A 21747-nucleotide genomic window follows, 5' to 3' on the forward strand; every position below is an offset into this window, starting at 1 on the left:
ACAGGCGAAACCCAGGGTCGGGTAGAAGCTGCCGCGCTGAATGTTTGATATTCCTTTTATCTGTTAAGTCATTAATTCTTGTGAGTATAATAGGAAAAAAAAACAATTGTAAGCCAATCGTCTGACGGAGCCGCTGTACGACATGTGACAGTGTAGCTGGCGGTTATAGGGGTCTCAGCAAGACGGATAGCAGGATAAATGGATGTGCGACAAAGAGGGGGGGATTCTGGATGATGGGCATTCTGCTCCAAAGATCGTTGTATTTCATCTGTTTTTACTGTGAAACGCGTTGGGCCACTTTACTGATCATTGGCAGGCTCAATTCTCACTGATGACCTTGAAGTAGAAAGAGTGCACAGTCCTATAATTATAGCCCATAAAAAAACGTTGTAAACCACGCCCACTAAAAATAATATTTACAATTTTTTTTAAAAAAACAACAACATATCACTGGCAACATCCCCAATATATCTAACTAAAAATCTTGCATTCTGTTCCCTGCCACATTGTAATAATCTCATCACAGAAAGTTTTGGCACTGGACCCCCCGACTGAGTGCGTGCCCACCACAAATGGAACGACGTCATTCCACCCAGAGGCCACAGAAATACATATCCATGATTATGTCTCCTGGACGTCACGGTGATTGGGATGGGTTTTGGAAGATGTTCTTTTTGGAGGCGGTGAGCGTTTCATGAACTGCACTCGATACATTGATACAAGTCCAGTTTGGATGAAGCCGGCGTCTTCCAGCTCCTCCTGTTATTTTCTCCGTCTCAGCCGGCGGCATCAATAACCGAATCCGCCGAGTAGATTTATTGGATCTTTTAATTCCATGGAGTTGCAGATTTTATTATTGGTGTGTGAAATAAAATGATGATTACAGCTGTGGAGAGCCGGATTCCGGGTCAGATTTACGGCGCTTGTAAATTCTACCGCGTTGCGTTGCGTATAAATTCTGAATATTTTATGAGAGGTTGTGGGGTCTGCGAGAAGGATTGCAGATGTTGGTGCTTATCATCCCGAGCCCCTGGGAATAGATTATGGAACCACTCGTGATTTCGATACTGTGCTAATAATCTCAGCCGGAGCTTTATCATTCAGGAGGATTCTTGGAAATCTGTTCCATTGTCGGCCATTGATTACAGCTGGAAGAGTCCGGGGGGAGGGGCCAGCACTCGTCTCTATGGAACGATGTACCAATAACTCATTGGTTGTACATGAGAAGACTTAAGTGACTGCTGAGCAGCCGGCGTCCACAGCCTCATGCACCTACAATTCTGCTGGATCTCGTGGAAAAAAGTCACTAAACGTCTTCATAGATAACTAATAGCTCAGCAGAGCAGAAGACTGCGCTATGTGTGCACTTCACAGAGCAGAACTCACCAGAGAAACATCCATGCAGTCACTAAGCTGGGAGATTTCAGCTCTAGAACCTACAGAATAGGGAGTGCAGCTCTGGAGTATAATACAGGATGTAACTCAGGATCAGTAATGTAATGTATGTACACAGTGACTGCACCAGCAGAATAGTGAGTGCAGCTCTGGGGTATAATACAGGATGTAACTCAGGATCAGTAATGTAATGTATGTACACAGTGACTGCACCAGCAGAATAGTGAGTGCAGCTCTGGAGTATAATACAGGATGTAACTCAGGATCAGTAATGTAATGTATGTACACAGTGACTGCACCAGCAGAATAGTGAGTGCAGCTCTGGAGTATAATACAGATGTAACTCAGGATCAGTAATGTAATGTATGTACACAGTGACTGCACCAGCAGAATAGTGAGTGCAGCTCTGGAGTATAATACAGGACGTAACTCAGGATCAGTAATGTAATGTATATACACAGTGACTGCACCAGCAGAATAGTGAGTGCAGCTCTGGGGTATAATACAGGATGTAACTCAGGATCAGTAATGTAATGTATGTACACAGTGACTGCACCAGCAGAATAGTGAGTGCAGCTCTGGGGTATAATACAGGATGTAACTCAGGATCAGTAATGTAATGTATGTACACAGTGACTGCACCAGCAGAATAGTGAGTGCAGCTCTGGAGTATAATACAGGATGTAACTCAGGATCAGTAATGTATGTACACAGTGACTGCACCAGCAGAATAGTGAGTGCAGCTCTGGAGTATAATACAGATGTAACTCAGGATCAGTAATGTAATGTATGTACACAGTGACTGCACCAGCAGAATAGTGAGTGCAGCTCTGGAGTATAATACAGATGTAACTCAGGATCAGTAATGTAATGTATGTACACAGTGACTGCACCAGCAGAATAGTGAGTGCAGCTCTGGAGTATAATACAGATGTAACTCAGGATCAGTAATGTAATGTATGTACACAGTGACTGCACCAGCAGAATAGTGAGTGCAGCTCTGGAGTATAATACAGGATGTAACTCAGGATCAGTAATGTAATGTATGTACACAGTGACTGCACCAGCAGAATAGTGAGTGCAGCTCTGGGGTATAATACAGGATGTAACTCAGGATCAGTAATGTAATGTATGTACACAGTGACTGCGCCAGCAGAATAGTGAGTGCAGCTCTGGAGTATAATACAGGATGTAACTCAGGATCAGTAATGTAATGTATGTACACAGTGACTGCACCAGCAGAATAGTGAGTGCAGCTCTGGAGTATAATACAGGATGTAACTCAGGATCAGTAATGTAATGTATGTACACAGTGACTGCACCAGCAGAATAGTGAGTGCAGCTCTGGAGTATAATACAGGATGTAACTCAGGATCAGTAATGTAATGTATGTACACAGTGACTGCACCAGCAGAATAGTGAGTGCAGCTCTGGAGTATAATACAGGATGTAACTCAGGATCAGTACAGGATAAGTAATGTAATGTATGTACACAGTGACTGCACCAGCAGAATAGTGAGTGCAGCTCTGGAGTATAATACAGGATGTAACTCAGGATCAGTAATGTAATGTATGTACACAGTGACTGCACCAGCAGAATAGTGAGTGCAGCTCTGGTGTATAATACAGGATGTAACTCAGGATAAGTAATGTAATGTATGTACACAGTGACTGCACCAGCAGAATAGTGAGTGCAGCTCTGGAGTATAATACAGGATGTAACTCAGGATCAGTAATGTAATGTATGTACACAGTGACTGCACCAGCAGAATAGTGAGTGCAGCTCTGGAGTAAAATACAGGATGTAACTCAGGATCAGTAATGTAATGTATGTACACAGTGACTGCACCAGCAGAATAGTGAGTGCAGCTCTGGAGTATAATATAGGAGGTAACTCAGGATAAGTAATGTAATGTATGTACAGAGTGACTGCACCAGCAGAATAGTGAGTGCAGCTCTGGAGTATAATACAGGATGTAACTCAGGATCAGTAATGTAATGTATGTACACAGTGACTGCACCAGCAGAATAGTGAGTGCAGCTCTGGAGTATAATACAGGATGTAACTCAGGATCAGTAATGTAATGTATGTACACGGTGACTGCACCAGCAGAATAGTGAGTGCAGCTCTGGGGTATAATACAGGATGTAACTCAGGATCAGTAATGTAATGTATGTACACAGTGACTGCACCAGCAGAATAGTGAGTGCAGCTCTGGAGTATAATACAGGGGGTAACTCAGGATCAGTAATGTATGTACACAGTGACTGCACCAGCAGAATAGTGAGTGCAGCTCTGGAGTATAATACAGGATGTAACTCAGGATCAGTAATGTAATGTATGTACACAGTGACTGCACCAGCAGAATAGTGAGTGCAGCTCTGGAGTATAATACAGGATGTAACTCAGGATCAGTAATGTAATGTATGTACACAGTGACTGCACCAGCAGAATAGTGAGTGCAGCTCTGGAGTATAATACAGATGTAACTCAGGATCAGTAATGTAATGTATGTACACAGTGACTGCACCAGCAGAATAGTGAGTGCAGCTCTGGAGTATAATACAGATGTAACTCAGGATCAGTAATGTAATGTATGTACACAGTGACTGCACCAGCAGAATAGTGAGTGCAGCTCTGGAGTATAATACAGATGTAACTCAGGATCAGTAATGTAATGTATGTACACAGTGACTGCACCAGCAGAATAGTGAGTGCAGCTCTGGAGTATAATACAGGATGTAACTCAGGATCAGTAATGTAATGTATGTACACAGTGACTGCACCAGCAGAATAGTGAGTGCAGCTCTGGAGTATAATACAGGATGTAACTCAGGATCAGTAATGTAATGTATGTACACAGTGACTGCACCAGCAGAATAGTGAGTGCAGCTCTGGAGTATAATACAGATGTAACTCAGGATCAGTAATGTAATGTATGTACACAGTGACTGCACCAGCAGAATAGTGAGTGCAGCTCTGGAGTATAATACAGGATGTAACTCAGGATCAGTAATGTAATGTATGTACACAGTGACTGCACCAGCAGAATAGTGAGTGCAGCTCTGGTGTATAATACAGGATGTAACTCAGGATAAGTAATGTAATGTATGTACACAGTGACTGCACCAGCAGAATAGTGAGTGCAGCTCTGGAGTATAATACAGGATGTAACTCAGGATCAGTAATGTAATGTATGTACACAGTGACTGCACCAGCAGAATAGTGAGTGCAGCTCTGGAGTATAATACAGGATGTAACTCAGGATCAGTACAGGATAAGTAATGTAATGTATGTACACAGTGACTGCACCAGCAGAATAGTGAGTGCAGCTCTGGAGTATAATACAGGATGTAACTCAGGATCAGTAATGTAATGTATGTACACAGTGACTGCACCAGCAGAATAGTGAGTGCAGCTCTGGTGTATAATACAGGATGTAACTCAGGATAAGTAATGTAATGTATGTACACAGTGACTGCACCAGCAGAATAGTGAGTGCAGCTCTGGAGTATAATACAGGATGTAACTCAGGATCAGTAATGTAATGTATGTACACAGTGACTGCACCAGCAGAATAGTGAGTGCAGCTCTGGAGTATAATACAGGAGGTAACTCAGGATCAGTAATGTAATGTATGTACACAGTGACTCCACCAGCAGAATAGTGAGTGCAGCTCTGGAGGATAATACAGGAGGTAACTCAGGATCAGTAATGTAATGTATGTACACAGTGACTGCACCAGCAGAATAGTGAGTGCAGCTCTGGAGTATAATACAGGATGTAACTCAGGATCAGTAATGTAATGTATGTACACAGTGACTGCACCAGCAGAATAGTGAGTGCAGCTCTGGAGTATAATACAGGATGTAACTCAGGATCAGTAATGTAATGTATGTACACAGTGACTGCACCAGCAGAATAGTGAGTGCAGCTCTGGAGGATAATACAGGAGGTAACTCAGGATCAGTACAGGATCAGTAATGTTATGTATGTACACAGTGACTGCACCAGCAGAAGAGTGAGTGCAGCTCTGGAGTATAATACAGGATGTAACTCAGGATCAGTAATGTAATGTATGTACACAGTGACTGCACCAGCAGAATAGTGAGTGCAGCTCTGGAGTATAATACAGGATGTAACTCAGGATCAGTAATGTAATGTATGTACACAGTGACTGCACCAGCAGAATAGTGAGTGCAGCTCTGGAGTATAATACAGGATGTAACTCAGGATCAGTAATGTAATGTATGTACACAGTGACTGCACCAGCAGAATAGTGAGTGCACCAGCAGAATAGTGAGTGCAGCTCTGGAGTATAATATAGGATGTAACTCAGGATCAGTAATGTAATGTATGTACACAGTGACTGCACCAGCAGAATAGTGAGTGCAGCTCTGGAGTATAATATAGGATGTAACTCAGGATCAGTACAGGATCAGTAATGTATGTACACAGTGACTGCACCAGCAGAATAGTGTGTGCAGCTCTGGAGTATAATACAGGATGTAACTCAGGATCAGTAATGTAATGTATGTACACAGTGACTGCACCAGCAGAATAGTGAGTGCACCAGCAGAATAGTGAGTGCAGCTCTGGAGTATAATATAGGATGTAACTCAGGATCAGTAATGTAATGTATGTACACAGTGACTGCACCAGCAGAATAGTGAGTGCAGCTCTGGAGTATAATATAGGATGTAACTCAGGATCAGTAATGTAATGCATGTACACAGTGACTGCACCAGCAGAATAGTGAGTGCAGCTCTGGAGTATAATATAGGATGTAACTCAGGATCAGTAATGTAATGTATGTACACAGTGACTGCACCAGCAGAATAGTGAGTGCAGCTCTGGAGTATAATACAGGATGTAACTCAGGATCAGTAATGTAATGTATGTACACAGTGACTGCACCAGCAGAATAGTGAGTGCAGCTCTGGAGTATAATACAGGATGTAACTCAGGATCAGTAATGTAATGTATGTACACAGTGACTGCACCAGCAGAATAGTGAGTGCAGCTCTGGAGTATAATACAGGATGTAACTCAGGATCAGTAATGTAATGTATGTACACAGTGACTGCACCAGCAGAATAGTGAGTGCAGCTCTGGTGTATAATACAGGATGTAACTCAGGATAAGTAATGTAATGTATGTACACAGTGACTGCACCAGCAGAATAGTGAGTGCAGCTCTGGTGTATAATACAGGATGTAACTCAGGATCAGTAATGTAATGTATGTACACAGTGACTGCACCAGCAGAATAGTGAGTGCAGCTCTGGAGTATAATACAGGATGTAACTCAGGATCAGTAATGTAATGTATGTACACAGTGACTGCACCAGCAGAATAGTGAGTGCAGCTCTGGTGTCTAATACAGGATGTAACTCAGGATAAGTAATGTAATGTATGTACACAGTGACTGCACCAGCAGAATAGTGAGTGCAGCTCTGGAGTATAATACAGGATGTAACTCAGGATCAGTAATGTAATGTATGTACACAGTGACTGCACCAGCAGAATAGTGAGTGCAGCTCTGGAGTATAATACAGGAGGTAACTCAGGATCAGTAATGGAATGTATGTACACAGTGACTCCACCAGCAGAATAGTGAGTGCAGCTACGGGATATAATACAGGATGTAACTCAGGATAAGTAATGTAATGTATGTACACAGTGACTGCACCAGCAGAATAGTGAGTGCAGCTCTGGAGTATAATACAGGATGTAACTCAGAATCAGTAATGTAATGTATGTACACAGTGACTGCACCAGCAGAATAGTGAGTGCAGCTCTGGAGTATAATACAGGATGTAACTCAGGATCAGTAATGTAATGTATGTACACAGTGACTGCACCAGCAGAATAGTGAGTGCAGCTCTGGAGTATAATACAGGATGTAACTCAGGATCAGTAATGTAATGTATGTACACAGTGACTGCACCAGCAGAATAGTGAGTGCAGCTCTGGAGGATAATACAGGAGGTAACTCAGGATCAGTACAGGATCAGTAATGTTATGTATGTACACAGTGACTGCACCAGCAGAAGAGTGAGTGCAGCTCTGGAGTATAATACAGGATGTAACTCAGGATCAGTAATGTAATGTATGTACACAGTGACTGCACCAGCAGAATAGTGAGTGCAGCTCTGGAGTATAATACAGGATGTAACTCAGGATCAGTAATGTAATGTATGTATACAGTGACTGCACCAGCAGAATAGTGAGTGCAGCTCTGGAGTATAATACAGGATGTAACTCATGATCAGTAATGTAATGTATGTACACAGTGACTGCACCAGCAGAATAGTGTGTGCAGCTCTGGAGTATAATACAGGATGTAACTCAGGATCAGTACAGGATCAGTAATGTAATGTATGTACACAGTGACTGCACCAGCAGAATAGTGAGTGCAGCTCTGGAGTATAATACAGGATGTAACTCAGGATCAGTAATGTAATGTATGTACACAGTGACTGCACCAGCAGAATAGTGAGTGCAGCTCTGGAGTATAATACAGGATGTAACTCAGGATCAGTAATGTAATGTATGTACACAGTGACTGCACCAGCAGAATAGTGAGTGCAGCTCTGGAGTATAATACAGGATGTAACTCAGGATCAGTACCGGATCAGTAATGTAATGTATGTACACAGTGACTGCACCAGCAGAATAGTGAGTGCAGCTCTGGAGTATAATACAGGATGTAACTCAGGATCAGTAATGTAATGTATGTACACAGTGACTCCACCAGCAGAATAGTGAGTGCAGCTCTGGGGTATAATACAGGATGTAACTCAGGATCAGTAATGTAATGTATGTACACAGTGGCTGCACCAGCAGAATAGTGAGTACAGCTCTGGAGGATAATACAGGATGTAACACAGGGTCAGTAATGTAATGTATGTACACAGTGACTGCACCAGCGGAGTAGTGAGTGCAGCTCTGGAGTATAATACAGGATGTAACTCAGGATCAGTACAGGATCAGTAATGTAATGTATGTACACAGTGACTGCACCAGCAGAATAGTGAGTGCAGCTCTGGAGTATAATACAGGATGTAACTCAGGGTCAGTACAGGATCAGTAATGTAATGTAATGTATGTACACAGTGACTGCACCAGCAGAATAGTGAGTGCAGCTCTGGAGTATAATATAGGATGTGACTCAGGATCAGTAATGTAATATATGTACACAGTGACTGCACCAGCAGAATAGTGAGTGCAGCTCTGGAGTATAATATAGGATGTAATTCAGGATCAGTAATGTAATGTATGTACACAGTGACTGCACCAGCAGAATAGTGAGTGCAGCTCTGGAGTACAATACAGGATATAACTCAGGATCAGTAATGTAATGTATGTACACAGTGACTGCACCAGCAGAATAGTGAGTGCAGCTCTGGAGTATAATACAGGATGTAACTCAGGATCAGTAATGTAATGTATGTACACAGTGACTGCACCAGCAGAATAGTGAGTGCAGCTCTGGAGTATAATACAGAATGTAACTCAGGATCAGCTCAGGATCAGTAATGTAATGTATGTACACAGTGACTCCACCAGCAGAATAGTGAGTGCAGCTCTGTAGTATAATACAGGATGTAACTCAGGATCAGTAATGTAATGTATGTGCACAGTGACTGCACCAGCAGAATAGTGAGTGCAGCTCTGGAGTATAATACAGAATGTAACTCAGGATCAGCTCAGGATCAGTAATGTAATGTATGTACACAGTGACTCCACCAGCAGAATAGTGAGTGCAGCTCTGGAGGATAATACAGGAGGTAACACAGGATCAGTACAGGATCAGTAATGTAATGTATGTACACAGTGACTTCACCAGCAGAATAGTGAGTGCACCAGCAGAATAGTGAGTGCAGCTCTGGAGTATAATATAGGATGTAACTCAGGATCAGTAATGTAATGTATGTACACAGTGACTGCACCAGCAGAATAGTGAGTGCAGCTCTGGAGTATAATATAGGATGTAACTCAGGATCAGTAATGTAATGCATGTACACAGTGACTGCACCAGCAGAATAGTGAGTGCAGCTCTGGAGTATAATATAGGATGTAACTCAGGATCAGTAATGTAATGTATGTACACAGTGACTGCACCAGCAGAATAGTGAGTGCAGCTCTGGAGTATAATACAGGATATAACTCAGGATCAGTAATGTAATGTATGTACACAGTGACTGCACCAGCAGAATAGTGAGTGCAGCTCTGGAGTATAATACAGGATGTAACTCAGGGTCAGTACAGGATCAGTAATGTAATGTATGTACACAGTGACTGCACCAGCAGAATAGTGAGTGCAGCTCTGGAGAATAATACAGGATGTAACTCAGGATCAGTAATGTAATGTATGTACACTGTGACTGCACCAGCAGAATAGTGAGTGCAGCTCTGGGGTATAATACAGGAGGTAACTCAGGATCAGTAATGTAATGTATGTACACAGTGACTGCACCAGCAGAATAGTGAGTGCAGCTCTGGAGTATAATACAGGATGTAACTCAGGATCAGTAATGTATGTACACAGTGACTGCACCAGCAGAATAGTGAGTGCAGCTCTGGAGTATAATACAGGATGTAACTCAGGATCAGTAATGTATGTACACAGTGACTACACCAGCAGAATAGTGAGTGCAGCTCTGGAGTATAATACTGTCGCTTCCTCCTTTTATATCATAGCTGCTTGGAGCCAATTTCTACATCTCTTTTGAGATGTACCCAGTAAGTCTCTCATTGGTTCTTACCAGGACATTGGGGATTTGTCTCTTTTCTCCCTAATCTCATCCTAATTAACTAGGAACATCTTATAAATAACGAGGATTTTTAACTGTTTAACGCTCAGCCATTGACTATGTGGACCTTTGCTTGATAGTTGTGATTCCTTCACGTGACAAGTGCCGATGGCTCCATGAGGCTTCTGGATCCAAGCAGCGGTATTAATTAACTCTTAATGGTCAATAATATGGATTGACTCCATGACCCACCACCTGCTCTGCCCACCGACCTGCGTGGAGTCTTCTGCCCGTTATTGGATTTCATTATCCCTTAATTCCAATTGTAATTCAGAAAAACCTGTCGGAAGTGAGAAAAACTGTAAAACGAGACCAGAAAAATCATTTATATATTTTTTACATTTTTTTTTTATTGACCGTGGGAATGTTTATTACAGTGGAAAATCTGGAATCTCCCTGACAATTTTTTTCAGAATTTGGAGCATTTTTGTTTGTTCTTTACAATTTATGCTTCTTTACATCTCCTGGTATAAGTAATCCAGCTATAAATACTCTTCAGCAGACTATAATTTATGCAGATGCCGATGGTATCACACATGAGATATCCAAAAAGAAATCCAGCAGAATTATAAATGCAGCTCTGGAGATCTAATGGAAGCTAAATGGAATCTGTCACTGTCGTTGCATACTGTTCTTATGATCTGATAATTTTTAAGATTAGGAATCCAAATATATAATTTTAATCTTTCAATTAATTTGCAGTTTCCTGAATTTATCCCCAAAAAATGGCCATGTGCCCTGAGGTGATATTATTAAAGGGGCTGTCTACTAGTAAACTGATTGGGGTCATCTCGTAAGTAGCAAAATGTCCCAGGAGCCATTTTTCAACACAACAATGCCTGGCCGCATGTTGCTCGTCCTACCGTGAGCTGTCTCTTGGCCAAACCTGCTCCCATGGCTGCAGGGTCTCCGGACTTGTCTCCTATCATTGGTCGGTGATTAGACCGGAGCTGCCAGCAGCGGATCTTGATGATTTGCACCTTCATTGGCAGAACCTTCCTCAGACGACCATTAATAACCTCATTAATAGCAGCTGTGGCTGGAAGTGCCGGGATTTCTGAACCAAATTTTTGAAAAATTTGTTCTAACTTTTCCATCATTTGCAGATCAGTGACGTCTTCCATCCTGTGATTTCTAGAATTTCACAATTTTTCCTTCCTTTTTGTGTAATTTCAGTGTTGAGTAGTGTATGTACTCTACATCTAAAGCTGGACTCCCATGTTCTGGTGATAATAATGACGGGATGGTAAAGTTGGGACAGTTTCTCTTTTGGGTCAGATCTAGATCAATGGGTCCAAAGAAAGTCTAATTTCTTTTTTTTTTCACAGACTTTGGAGTAAAACTAATGAACTTTTTTTTGTTCTTTCTCAACAGGTGGATGGACGGCATGGACGACATGGGGGGATTGTAACAGAGACTGTGGTGGAGGGCTTCAAACCAGAACTAGGACGTGTCAATCTCCTCCCGACGAAAGCCACATTTGTGAAGGTGTTCTGGAAGAAGGTCGACTGTGCAATAGAAAGGCGTGTAGCGGTGAGTGTGTGCGGGGCAATGTAGGGGCCAAGGACAACCTCCCATCGTCTACGGAGAGGACTTGACTGTGTCCTACATGTACAAACATCTTGTGTCCTAGATGTAGGACCTGGTAGGAGGAGAAGTCATCCTTTACCCCCAAGGACTTCCTGACTACACGTTAGCACATGTCCTGTCTCTGGTGGTCAGACCCAAGTTGTAAGTTGACGTTTGTGCATCCGAGGCATCTTGCGGCTACATTGACCAATGGGTCGTAATTAAAACCGGCGCAATCACAGAGAAACATTTTAGATTTTCTTTAGCCTGGGGTGACATGATTACAGTATATGTGTAACCCGCGGTACTGATGGCTGGAGTGCCCGAGGTTTGTGATTCACGTCTCTAACCTTCTCCTCTTCGGAAAATTCATTGGCGTTGATTTCTGTAGAGTGGTTGACTTTGAAAGTTGACGTTGACTTGAAAAGTTGATTTTTATTTTGTGACCTTATACTATTATTTGATACTATTGACCCAGAAGGCAGTAGACGTCACCTGTTCTCCTCGGCTGTTGTAAGCTAGTGACTTTGGCGGCCGTTGATGTAATTGCTTAATCTGACACGAGAACCCAGCCGACCTGGAGACGGACTAGGATACTGACGAGAGATGGTGGAATTAAATTCTACTCACATTTTTTACGAAACTTCTCATTTACCAAAATGGTGATTTCTATTTCTGTAATTCACTTCTGCGCCTTGGGACGACGTTTTTTTTGGACCATAAAGGTTCATCAAAAGATTAAAAAAAGAATCCTTATACTCGCTTCTCCAGCCATGCCACGATTCACCACCACCTGCCCGGTCCTTGCGGCATCGTCTGATCTCCCACCACTGGAATCTCTGCACCTCTCTCACTGAAGCGGTACTTCCAGTTTTAATGTGGCCAGCGAGGGTTCTCCACTTGTGCCGAAGGTTACAGCAAACTGCCGGTGGATGAGAAGATGTGGCAAGGACTGGACAGGTGACGGTAAGGAGCAGAAGGACCGGAGAGCTGAGCGGTAAAGTTAGTCTAGAGATTCTGATTATTTTTTACTATGTGCTACAATATATTATATTATTATATTCAAAGAGAATAAATTCTCCACAAATTACATTTTCCAGGAAAAAACGAGCAAACGGGCCAATTCAAATTTTGCCTGATCTGCTCGTCTGTAACGCGGACACCATTGGCCCAGTAGCTACCAGAAAGTACAGTTGACTGCACCTTTTTTTATTTTTATGAAAGATTATTGAGCAAGTGGTTGCCAAATATGCTGGTCAACCACAACTATTGTGTAACGCCATTGACTAGAGGGCCACCGAAATCTTTTGTGCCATGTGATATTTTTGCGTAGCATTATTCACCCAGGGGCCACCAAAAGTAAAATCGTAGTTTACGCCAACTATTCGGTTGCACCAAAATATTAATCTGTAGGCCATAATCTAGTCCAAGCCTACGGCTCAAGCCATGGTTACTTCTGTTCATGAATGTCAGATGGCCAAACACCATCGACAGACAACTGCTCCTCCAAACGCTCCCATAGACATTCATTCATTCCCAATGAGGAGAGTGGAGTAAGCCGGTGCCAGATACCTCTGTTGTTGACTTATCTCCGGTGAGAACTAAAGGATCTAGTGTGTTAAAATTCACCATGTCCCATTCTTATTCCCCCCAAATTTTCTATTGTAACAGTCAGGAAGCCCCAAATAGACCTCATTTGGTTGGCCGGCGTAATGCCATCTAAGTTGAATAGCTTGAATGGTTCATGTTGGTGGAACATTTGGAAGGCCTAATAAGACTGTTAGTGACTCTACTAACTAAAGTCTAGTTTCTATATCCAGTTTATTAGGTTTTTTTTAGGTTTAATATTTTTTTTGGGTTTGAGCAAGACTGAAAATTTAAGCTCCTGGTACCCTGGAGCGAAATGTGTAATGGGATTCCTCATGTGCTGTTTTAACAGGTGACTTCTCATGTGGTGGAAGAGTCTTTGGGTCTCCATTGGCACCATGGTATCTTCTATTTCAGTACCTTCTAATGCTGTTCTAAACGGCACTTTGAGGGGGTCCCATTGATTAGACTCCCACTTATCATTTGAAGGGTTATTCTCGTCTCAAACATTTATGGTATTCGCAGGAGATATGTCATAGAGTCTGGTTGTGCCGCTGTCCTTGGAGAGGTGGCCGCTCATGGACTCATGTCTCTTCAATAGTTTCTATGAGATTTCCAACAAGTATCAAGTACATTTTTTTTTTGACTGTTGGAAATTTATGTAAAGAAAAGAAGTTGAGAAAAAATTCCCTTTACTTTTCATTGTTGAGGCAGGAAGTTTCCGAACATTATGTCGGCGCCGTGTCTCTCAGCCAACGTTCGGAATCGCAAGCTTTTAGAGAAGGCGATGATTAAACCTGATTTCCTTGGGCAGATGTGACTCCGACTTGCCTCATTCTTTAATTTAAAAACACTTTATGTCTTATAAGGAAAAACCATTTTAGCTAATGCAAGACTGGTTCTCATGCTAATTATCTCCATTTTTGAATGGCGCAGTGATATATTTTTGATTAGATTGTCAGTCTAGGCTCTGGATTCTCCGGATTCTACAGCCCAGAGTCTTGAGGGTGCAGAGTACGTAATACGGCGGATTAATAAATGGCCAAAATTGAAAGCCGGGCGTTCACGTGGAAAGTGATTAGGGCGAAATTAGATGAAATTACTTCATGCATTTTTTACCTCTTCCATCATTAGAAATTATTTTGCAATTAGCGCCAGGTTCTCGGAGGCCTCCAGACGTACGAGGTCTAATCTAACAGACAGGAAATGAAGTTTAGATCATGTAAAACTCTATTTGAAATGATGTTCTGGTGAATGCATCTTAAAGGGGTTGTCCACCTTTCCCAGGTCCCCTGGAGATAAGATGACCCAAGAGCCTTTTCCATGTATGTTTTGGAGGTTGATTGTTCTGTGGTCCAAAGACCAAAGTGCACAACGTCCTATTAAAATCATTGGGTCATGGATTGACTTCATTAGACACTTCAAGGTCTGTTAGAGCATGAATCTATAAACATTTGGCTGATACAAAACCAAGAAAAGTACGAACGTCTTCTCATTGGGCTTTTGGGTTGGGGTTCTGCCCAAAACCTATTGGCTACCAAATTTGTAGCGAAAGATAGAGAGATTCAATTCTTGAATGATGTGACTCCAGTAGACGCCATAGTTCTTCTCATCTAGAACTTGTATGTTAGTCAACTATGGTGCCATCACCAGGATGCGTTCAACACAGGCTCACTCCGCGGTTCTATAACCATTGGGATTTTTGTCCTTTTATCTTGGTGATATGCAAAGCAAACTCTGGGAGATAACCTCTCTAATCTTTTAAAGAAGTGTTCTCAAGTTATTAAATTGCTTTGATTGCTTAGACAGCATGAAAACAAGCAAGTTTGCAATTGACTTTCTTTTTCTATCTGCTGTTATTATTTTGCAATGAGAGCTTTGATCTTACATAGGGTACAGCTCGGTGTCATGGGACTCTGCCACCAAACACTGATCGAGAGTAGTATAGTAGAGTATGTTTTGTTAACCCTTTCGCCGAGTATGCTCGGGCGAGCACCGAGTATTTATAGCTGCTCGGTGTTATGTTTGAATCACTCCCGGGTGCATGATTTGCAACGGTTTGACAGCTTTGATACATGTGAGGAATGTCTGCTTCTTACACATTCCTCACATGTAATAAAACAGTCAAACCGTTGCAAATCATGCACACGGGAGCGATTCAAACATATCACCGAGCAGCTATAAATACTCGGTGCTCAGCCGAGCATAGTCGGCAAAAGGGTTAACAAAACATACTCGCTCGTCACTAATCGAGAGTGCATCGTAATTCCATTCCTGGAGAGAAGTTAACTCCTAATATCCCAGCTCTCCCTCCATCAACCCATTGTTTTCTATGCATCAATTATCTGTTTACTTTCCTCCTCCATCTCTGCTCCTGATAAGCTGCTGATATCAATCCTCTATAATCACAATCACCTTGTATCTTGTATCAGGGCTCTCACTTGTCCAGAGCTGTGTGCTTGTTCAAATTCCCTGTTATCTCATTATGTAAATATAGTGATAAGTGTACAGTCATGGCCAAAAGTATTGAGAATGAGACAAATAGTAATTTTTCCAAAGTTTACTGCTTCATTTTTTGTAATGGCAATTTGCATATACTCCTGAATGTCAAAGAGTGATCAGCTTAACAGCAATTACTGTACTTGCAAAGTCAATATTTGCCCAGAAAATGAACTTTAACCCCCAAAACACATTTCAACATCATTGCAGTCCTGCCTTAAAAGGAGCAGCTAACATCGTTTTAGTGATTGATCCATTAACACAGGTGTGGGTGTTGATGAGGACAGGGCTGGCGATCAATCAGTCATGATTAAGTAAGAATGACATCACTGGACACTTTAAAAGGAGGCTGGTTCTTGGTATCATTGTTTCTCTTCAGTTAACCATGGTTATCTCTAAAGAAACACGTGCAGCCATCATTGCACTGCACAAAAATGGCCTAACAGGGAAGAGTATCGCAGCTACAAAGATTGCACCTCAGTCAACAATCTATCGCATCATCAAGAACTTCAAGGAGAGAGCTTCCATTGTTGTCAAAAAGGCTCCAGGGCACCCAAGAAAGACCAGCAAGCGCCAGGACCGTATCTTAAAACTGTTTCAGCTGCGGGATGGGACTACCAGCAGTGCCGAGCTTGCTCAGGAATGGCAGCAGGCTGGTGTGAGTGCTTCTGCACGCACTGTGAGGCGGAGACTCTTTGAGCAAGGGCTGGTTTCAAGGAGGGAAGCAAAGAAGCCACTTCTCTCCAGAAAAAACATCAGGGACCGACTGATATTCTGCAAAAGGTACAGGGAGTGGACTGCTGAGGACTGGGGCAAAGTCATTTTCTCTGATGAATCCTCTTTTCGATTGTTTGGGACATCTGGAAAACAGCTTATTCGGAGAAGAAGAGGTGAGCGCTACCACCAGTCTTGTCTCATGCCAACTGTAAAGCATCCTGAAACCATTCATGTGTGGGGTTGCTTCTCAGCCAAGGGAATCGGCTCACTCACAGTCTTGCCTAAAAACACAGCCATGAATAAAGAATGGTACCAGAATGTCCTCCAAGAGCAACTTCTCCTAACCGTCCAAGAGCAGTTTGGCGCCCAACAATGCCTCTTCCAGCATGATGGAGCACCTTGCCATAAAGCAAAGGTGATAACTAAATGGCTCATGGAACAAAACATAGAGATTTTGGGTCCATGGCCTGGAAACTCCCCAGATCTTAATCCCATGGAGAACTTGTGGTCAATCATCAAGAGACGGGTGGACAAACAAAAACCAACAAATTCTGGCAAAATGCAAGCATTGATTATGCAAGAATGGACTGCTATCAGTCAGGATTTGGTCCAAAAGTTGATTGAGAGTATGCCAGGGAGAATTACAGAGGTCTTGAAGAAGAAGGGGCAACACTGCAAATATTGACTTGCTGCATTAACTCATTCTAACTGTCAATATAACCTATTGGTACTGATAATATGATTGCAATTATATTTCTGTATGTGATATAAACATCAGACAAACACTAATAAAAACCAGAGGCCAGCAGATCATGTGAAAATATCATTTTGGTGTCATTCTCAAAACTTTTGGCCATGACTGTACAGTCCAGGACCAGCCACCAATAGTTGAGTGTGTTACAGCACAGCTTGTGTTCAGCTTTAATACTACATCGCAGCTACTCACCAGAACTGTCACTCATGGAGGAGGGCCTGCTCTTCCAGAAAGCAGGAAGTGAGGAGACTGTAAGGAGACTGCAGAGTTGTGAGCTGCTCAAGAGACAATGTGAGAAAGCCCTTTAAGCCATTTCAGCACCATGGACAGCTCAGAAGCTTCTGGAGCATCAGGCTTTGTCTCCTCTTCTTGCAGTGAAGAATTTGGTGCTGCGCGGCCTCTCTCACGATGCCCCATATTATATATGTAGTCTATGAACCTGGAGCGCTCTGCCTTTCTCCGACAACAGTCGTTACATTTTACAGTACAATCGATCTGACAATATATTTTCTATATTATACAAGATGCTTTTCTGTTTTTGCTTTATTTTTGGTCGTTTGACTCCTTTAGTTTTTGTGTTAGAAAACAGAAATAGATTTTCTATTCTTAGTAAAACTTAGTTTTTCTGCAATAGTTTAGATTTAAAGCGGAGCCATCACCAAGTCAGCAGTGACCAGTTTTCCCTCTTATTTTAGGCTATGTGCCCACGATGCAGAAATGAAGCAGAAAATTTTTGCAGCGTTTCTGCATGATCTTGGCAGTCAAAAGCGCTTGCGGATTTTACACACGTTTTTACATGCGGATTTGACTTTGTGTTTTTCAAGTCCATTGGGACCTCATATCCGCATGCGGAAACACACAAATAATGGACATGCTGCGGATTTTTTCGCAAGGAAAATCCGCTGCGGAAAAACCCGCAGCGTGGGCACAGAACATGCAGATTTTCATTGGGGATCATGGGGCATGGATTACCAAGCGTTTTTAAAGCGTTTCTGCTGCTGAAATCCCACATCTAAAATGCTTGAAAGATTCATAGTGGGCACACAGCCTTACTCCCACTACGATTCTCGGGATATGGGTTCTTTTATTTAGTGCTAGTTTTTATGTTCTTTACCAAGGGGGCGTGGCTTGCAGGCTCCTCTAGGGCGTGGCCCGCGGGCTCCTCTGGGGTCTATCCCTTTAACGAGCCTTGCGGCATGACTTAGGATAAAAGCCAAGCCAGAATCTCAATTTGCAGACACGGTGTTTCGGGGTGTTGCCCCTCATCAGTGCAAATTATGAGATCTGATTAGGCTAGATGAGAGGTTTTGGGCTGGGGTCTAGGGTAACGTTTCTCCTTGTGGAGAGTGACAAGCCTGGCATGTCAGAGTAAGGAGACTTATAAGCCATGCTCTGGGAAATTAAATATGCAAATTGCCTCATGCAAGGCTCGTTAAAGGGTCGATATTGACTTTTAGGATCACTGCTTCCAGTGGGTGGCACTAGAGTTCTAATCCTCGTCCTCTCTAAAGAGACAATTTGCATATTTAATTTCCCAGAGGAACATGCATGGCTTATAACTCTCCTCACATTGGCATGCCAGACTTGGCTTGTAACTCTCCACTAGCAGAAACGTTACCCCTTAGACTATAATCTGTGAAATAATATAACCAATCTCCCATGATGCAGAAACTCATGGCTGTATATAGAGGTGTTATCAGTCATTGTACAGGAGGAGGAGGTGAGCTGTGACATCACTTACTGTGAATGGTGGATCCTGTGCTATCTACTGTATTAGAGATGTTATCAGTCATTGTACAGGAGGAGGAGGTGAGCTGTGACATCACTTACTGTGAATGGTGGATCCTGTGCTATCTACTGTATTAGAGATGTTATCAGTCATTGTACAGGAGGGGGAGGAGGTGAGCTGTGATATCACCTATTGTGAATGGTGGATCCTGTGTTATCTACTGTATATAGAGGTGTTATCAGTCATTGTACAGGAGGAAGAGGTGAGCTGTGACATCACCTATTGTGAATGGTGGATCCTGTGTTATCTACTGTATACAGAGGTGTTATCCCTCATTGTACAGGAGGAGGAGGTGAGCTGTGACATCACCTATTGTGAATGCTGGATCCTCTGTTATCTACTATATATAGAGGTGTTATAAGTCATTGTACAGGAGGAGGAGGAGGTGAGCTGTGACCTCACCTATTGTGTATGGGTTATTGGCCACTGGCCACGGTCCATGATAGATAGCAAACAAATGACGTGTCTGTCGTTATCGTTGGCTCAACACGTCCTGGGATGAGTGACGCGAGATGAGCAGCTTTCAAAAAGCAGTAATGATTTTGTGATACTCTGTCAGGAGATGTCTATGCTACATGTGCAGCCTCCCACGATGTGATGCGATTTGCAGCTTTTCAATCGTTGTACGGAGCCGGGGTGTCCTGGCTCAGTACATGGTTTATTTCCATCCACCATGTGACCCCCACCAATATCATACTAGTGGTCTATTGTAAGGGTAGGTAAGCAATGAATAAGCCCTAGACGTCCCCTTTTAAGCTGGAAGTCCATTAAATAAAACATCATCTTGTCCTCCTTAAACAGACTGATAACTTTGGGGAATCGATCCCCAGACTCTTCGGAAGACTCTGGTAATATCCGCGGCTCCAGTCTGTGTTCTCTAGAAGGAACGTTCAGCGTTAAATGGAATTTTATTTCCTTTTTTTTGCTCGAGGCTTCAAAGCAAATGATGAGATCTTCCTCACAACAGAGTCCAGGAGAATTCCACCATCTGTTGTTCTGTGCTGGCGTTAGCGGACACATTGCCTCAATAAAGATATTATGAATTATTACACCGCTTGGAAAGCACTTTATGTAAATAGCGCGGCCGGGGCTGGAGGTGCGCGGACCGGTGCTGATAACCCGGATCATAAACACACAGAAACCCAGCACTGGAGACGAGCGCTCTGGAGGGTTAGGGGTTAATCTGCTGAAAATGGAAAACATTCTACAGCATTCTACAGCATTCTACAGCATTCTACAGCATTCTACAGCATTCTACAACATACTACAACATTCTACAGCATTCTACAACATTCTACAACATTCTACAGCATACTACAGCATTCTACAGCATTCTACAGCATTCTACAACATACTACAGCATTCTACAGCATTCTACAACATTCTACAACATTCTACAGCATTCTACAGCATTCTACAACATACTACAGCATTCTACAGCATTCTACAACATACTACAACATTCTACAGCATTCTACAACATACTACAACATACTACAACATTCTACAGCATTCTACAGCATTCTACAGCATACTACAGCATACTACAGCATACTACAGCATACTACAGCATTCTACAACATACTACAGCATTCTACAGCATTCTACAACATACTACAACATTCTACAGCATTCTACAACATACTACAACATACTACAACATTCTACAGCATTCTACAGCATTCTACAGCATTCTACAACATTCTACAGCATTCTACAGCATTCTACAACATACTACAGCATTCTACAGCATTCTACAACATACTACAGCATTCTACAGCATTCTACAACATACTACAACATTCTACAGCATTCTACAACATACTACAACATTCTACAGCATTCTACAGCATTCTACAGCATTCTACAGCATTCTACAGCATTCTACAACATTCTACAGCATTCTACAGCATTCTACAACATACTACAGCATTCTACAACATACTACAGCATTCTACAGTATCCTACAACATACTACAGCATACTACAGCATTCTACAACATTCTACAGCATACTACAGCATACTACAGCATTCTACAACATACTACAGCATTCTACAGCATACTACAGCATACTACAGCATTCTACAGCATTCTACAGCATTCTACAACATACTACAGCATTCTACAGCATACAGCATTCTACAGCATACTACAGCATTCTACAGCATTCTACAGCATACTACAGCATACTACAGCATTCTACAGCATTCTACAGCATTCTACAGCATACTACAACATACTACAGCATACTACAGCATTCTACAACATACTACAGCATTCTACAACATACTACAGCATTCTACAGCATACTACAGCATTCTACAACATACTACAGCATTCTACAGCATTCTACAGTATTCTACAACATACTACAGCATTCTACAGCATTCTACAGCATTCTACAGCATTCTACAACATACTACAACATACTACAGCATTCTACAACATACTACAGCATTCTACAACATACTACAGCATTCTACAACATACTACAGCATTCTACAGTATCCTACAACATACTACAACATTCTACAGCATACTACAGCATTCTACAACATTCTACAGCATACTACAGCATACTACAGCATTCTACAACATACTACAGCATTCTACAGC

The 21747-nt window shown here is 42.3% G+C and overlaps 1 protein-coding gene across 8 annotated transcripts in view; it reads left to right on the top strand.

The window, feature by feature from the left end:
* Window positions 1-21747, top strand: part of ADGRB1 (adhesion G protein-coupled receptor B1) — a 911276-nt gene that overhangs the window by 403974 nt on the left and 485555 nt on the right. For all 8 annotated transcript variants that reach the window (XM_073679967.1, XM_073679961.1, XM_073679962.1 and 5 more), the window contains exon 3: window positions 11589-11747. In XM_073679967.1, the coding sequence (XP_073536068.1) occupies window positions 11589-11747 (159 nt within the window). The remainder of the gene's footprint in view (window positions 1-11588; window positions 11748-21747) is intronic.

This window comes from Phyllobates terribilis, unplaced genomic scaffold (assembly GCF_046119375.1).
Source record: "Phyllobates terribilis strain yellow unplaced genomic scaffold, ASM4611937v1 Scaffold_4__5_contigs__length_816908805, whole genome shotgun sequence".
Taxonomy (NCBI): Eukaryota; Metazoa; Chordata; class Amphibia; order Anura; family Dendrobatidae; genus Phyllobates; species Phyllobates terribilis.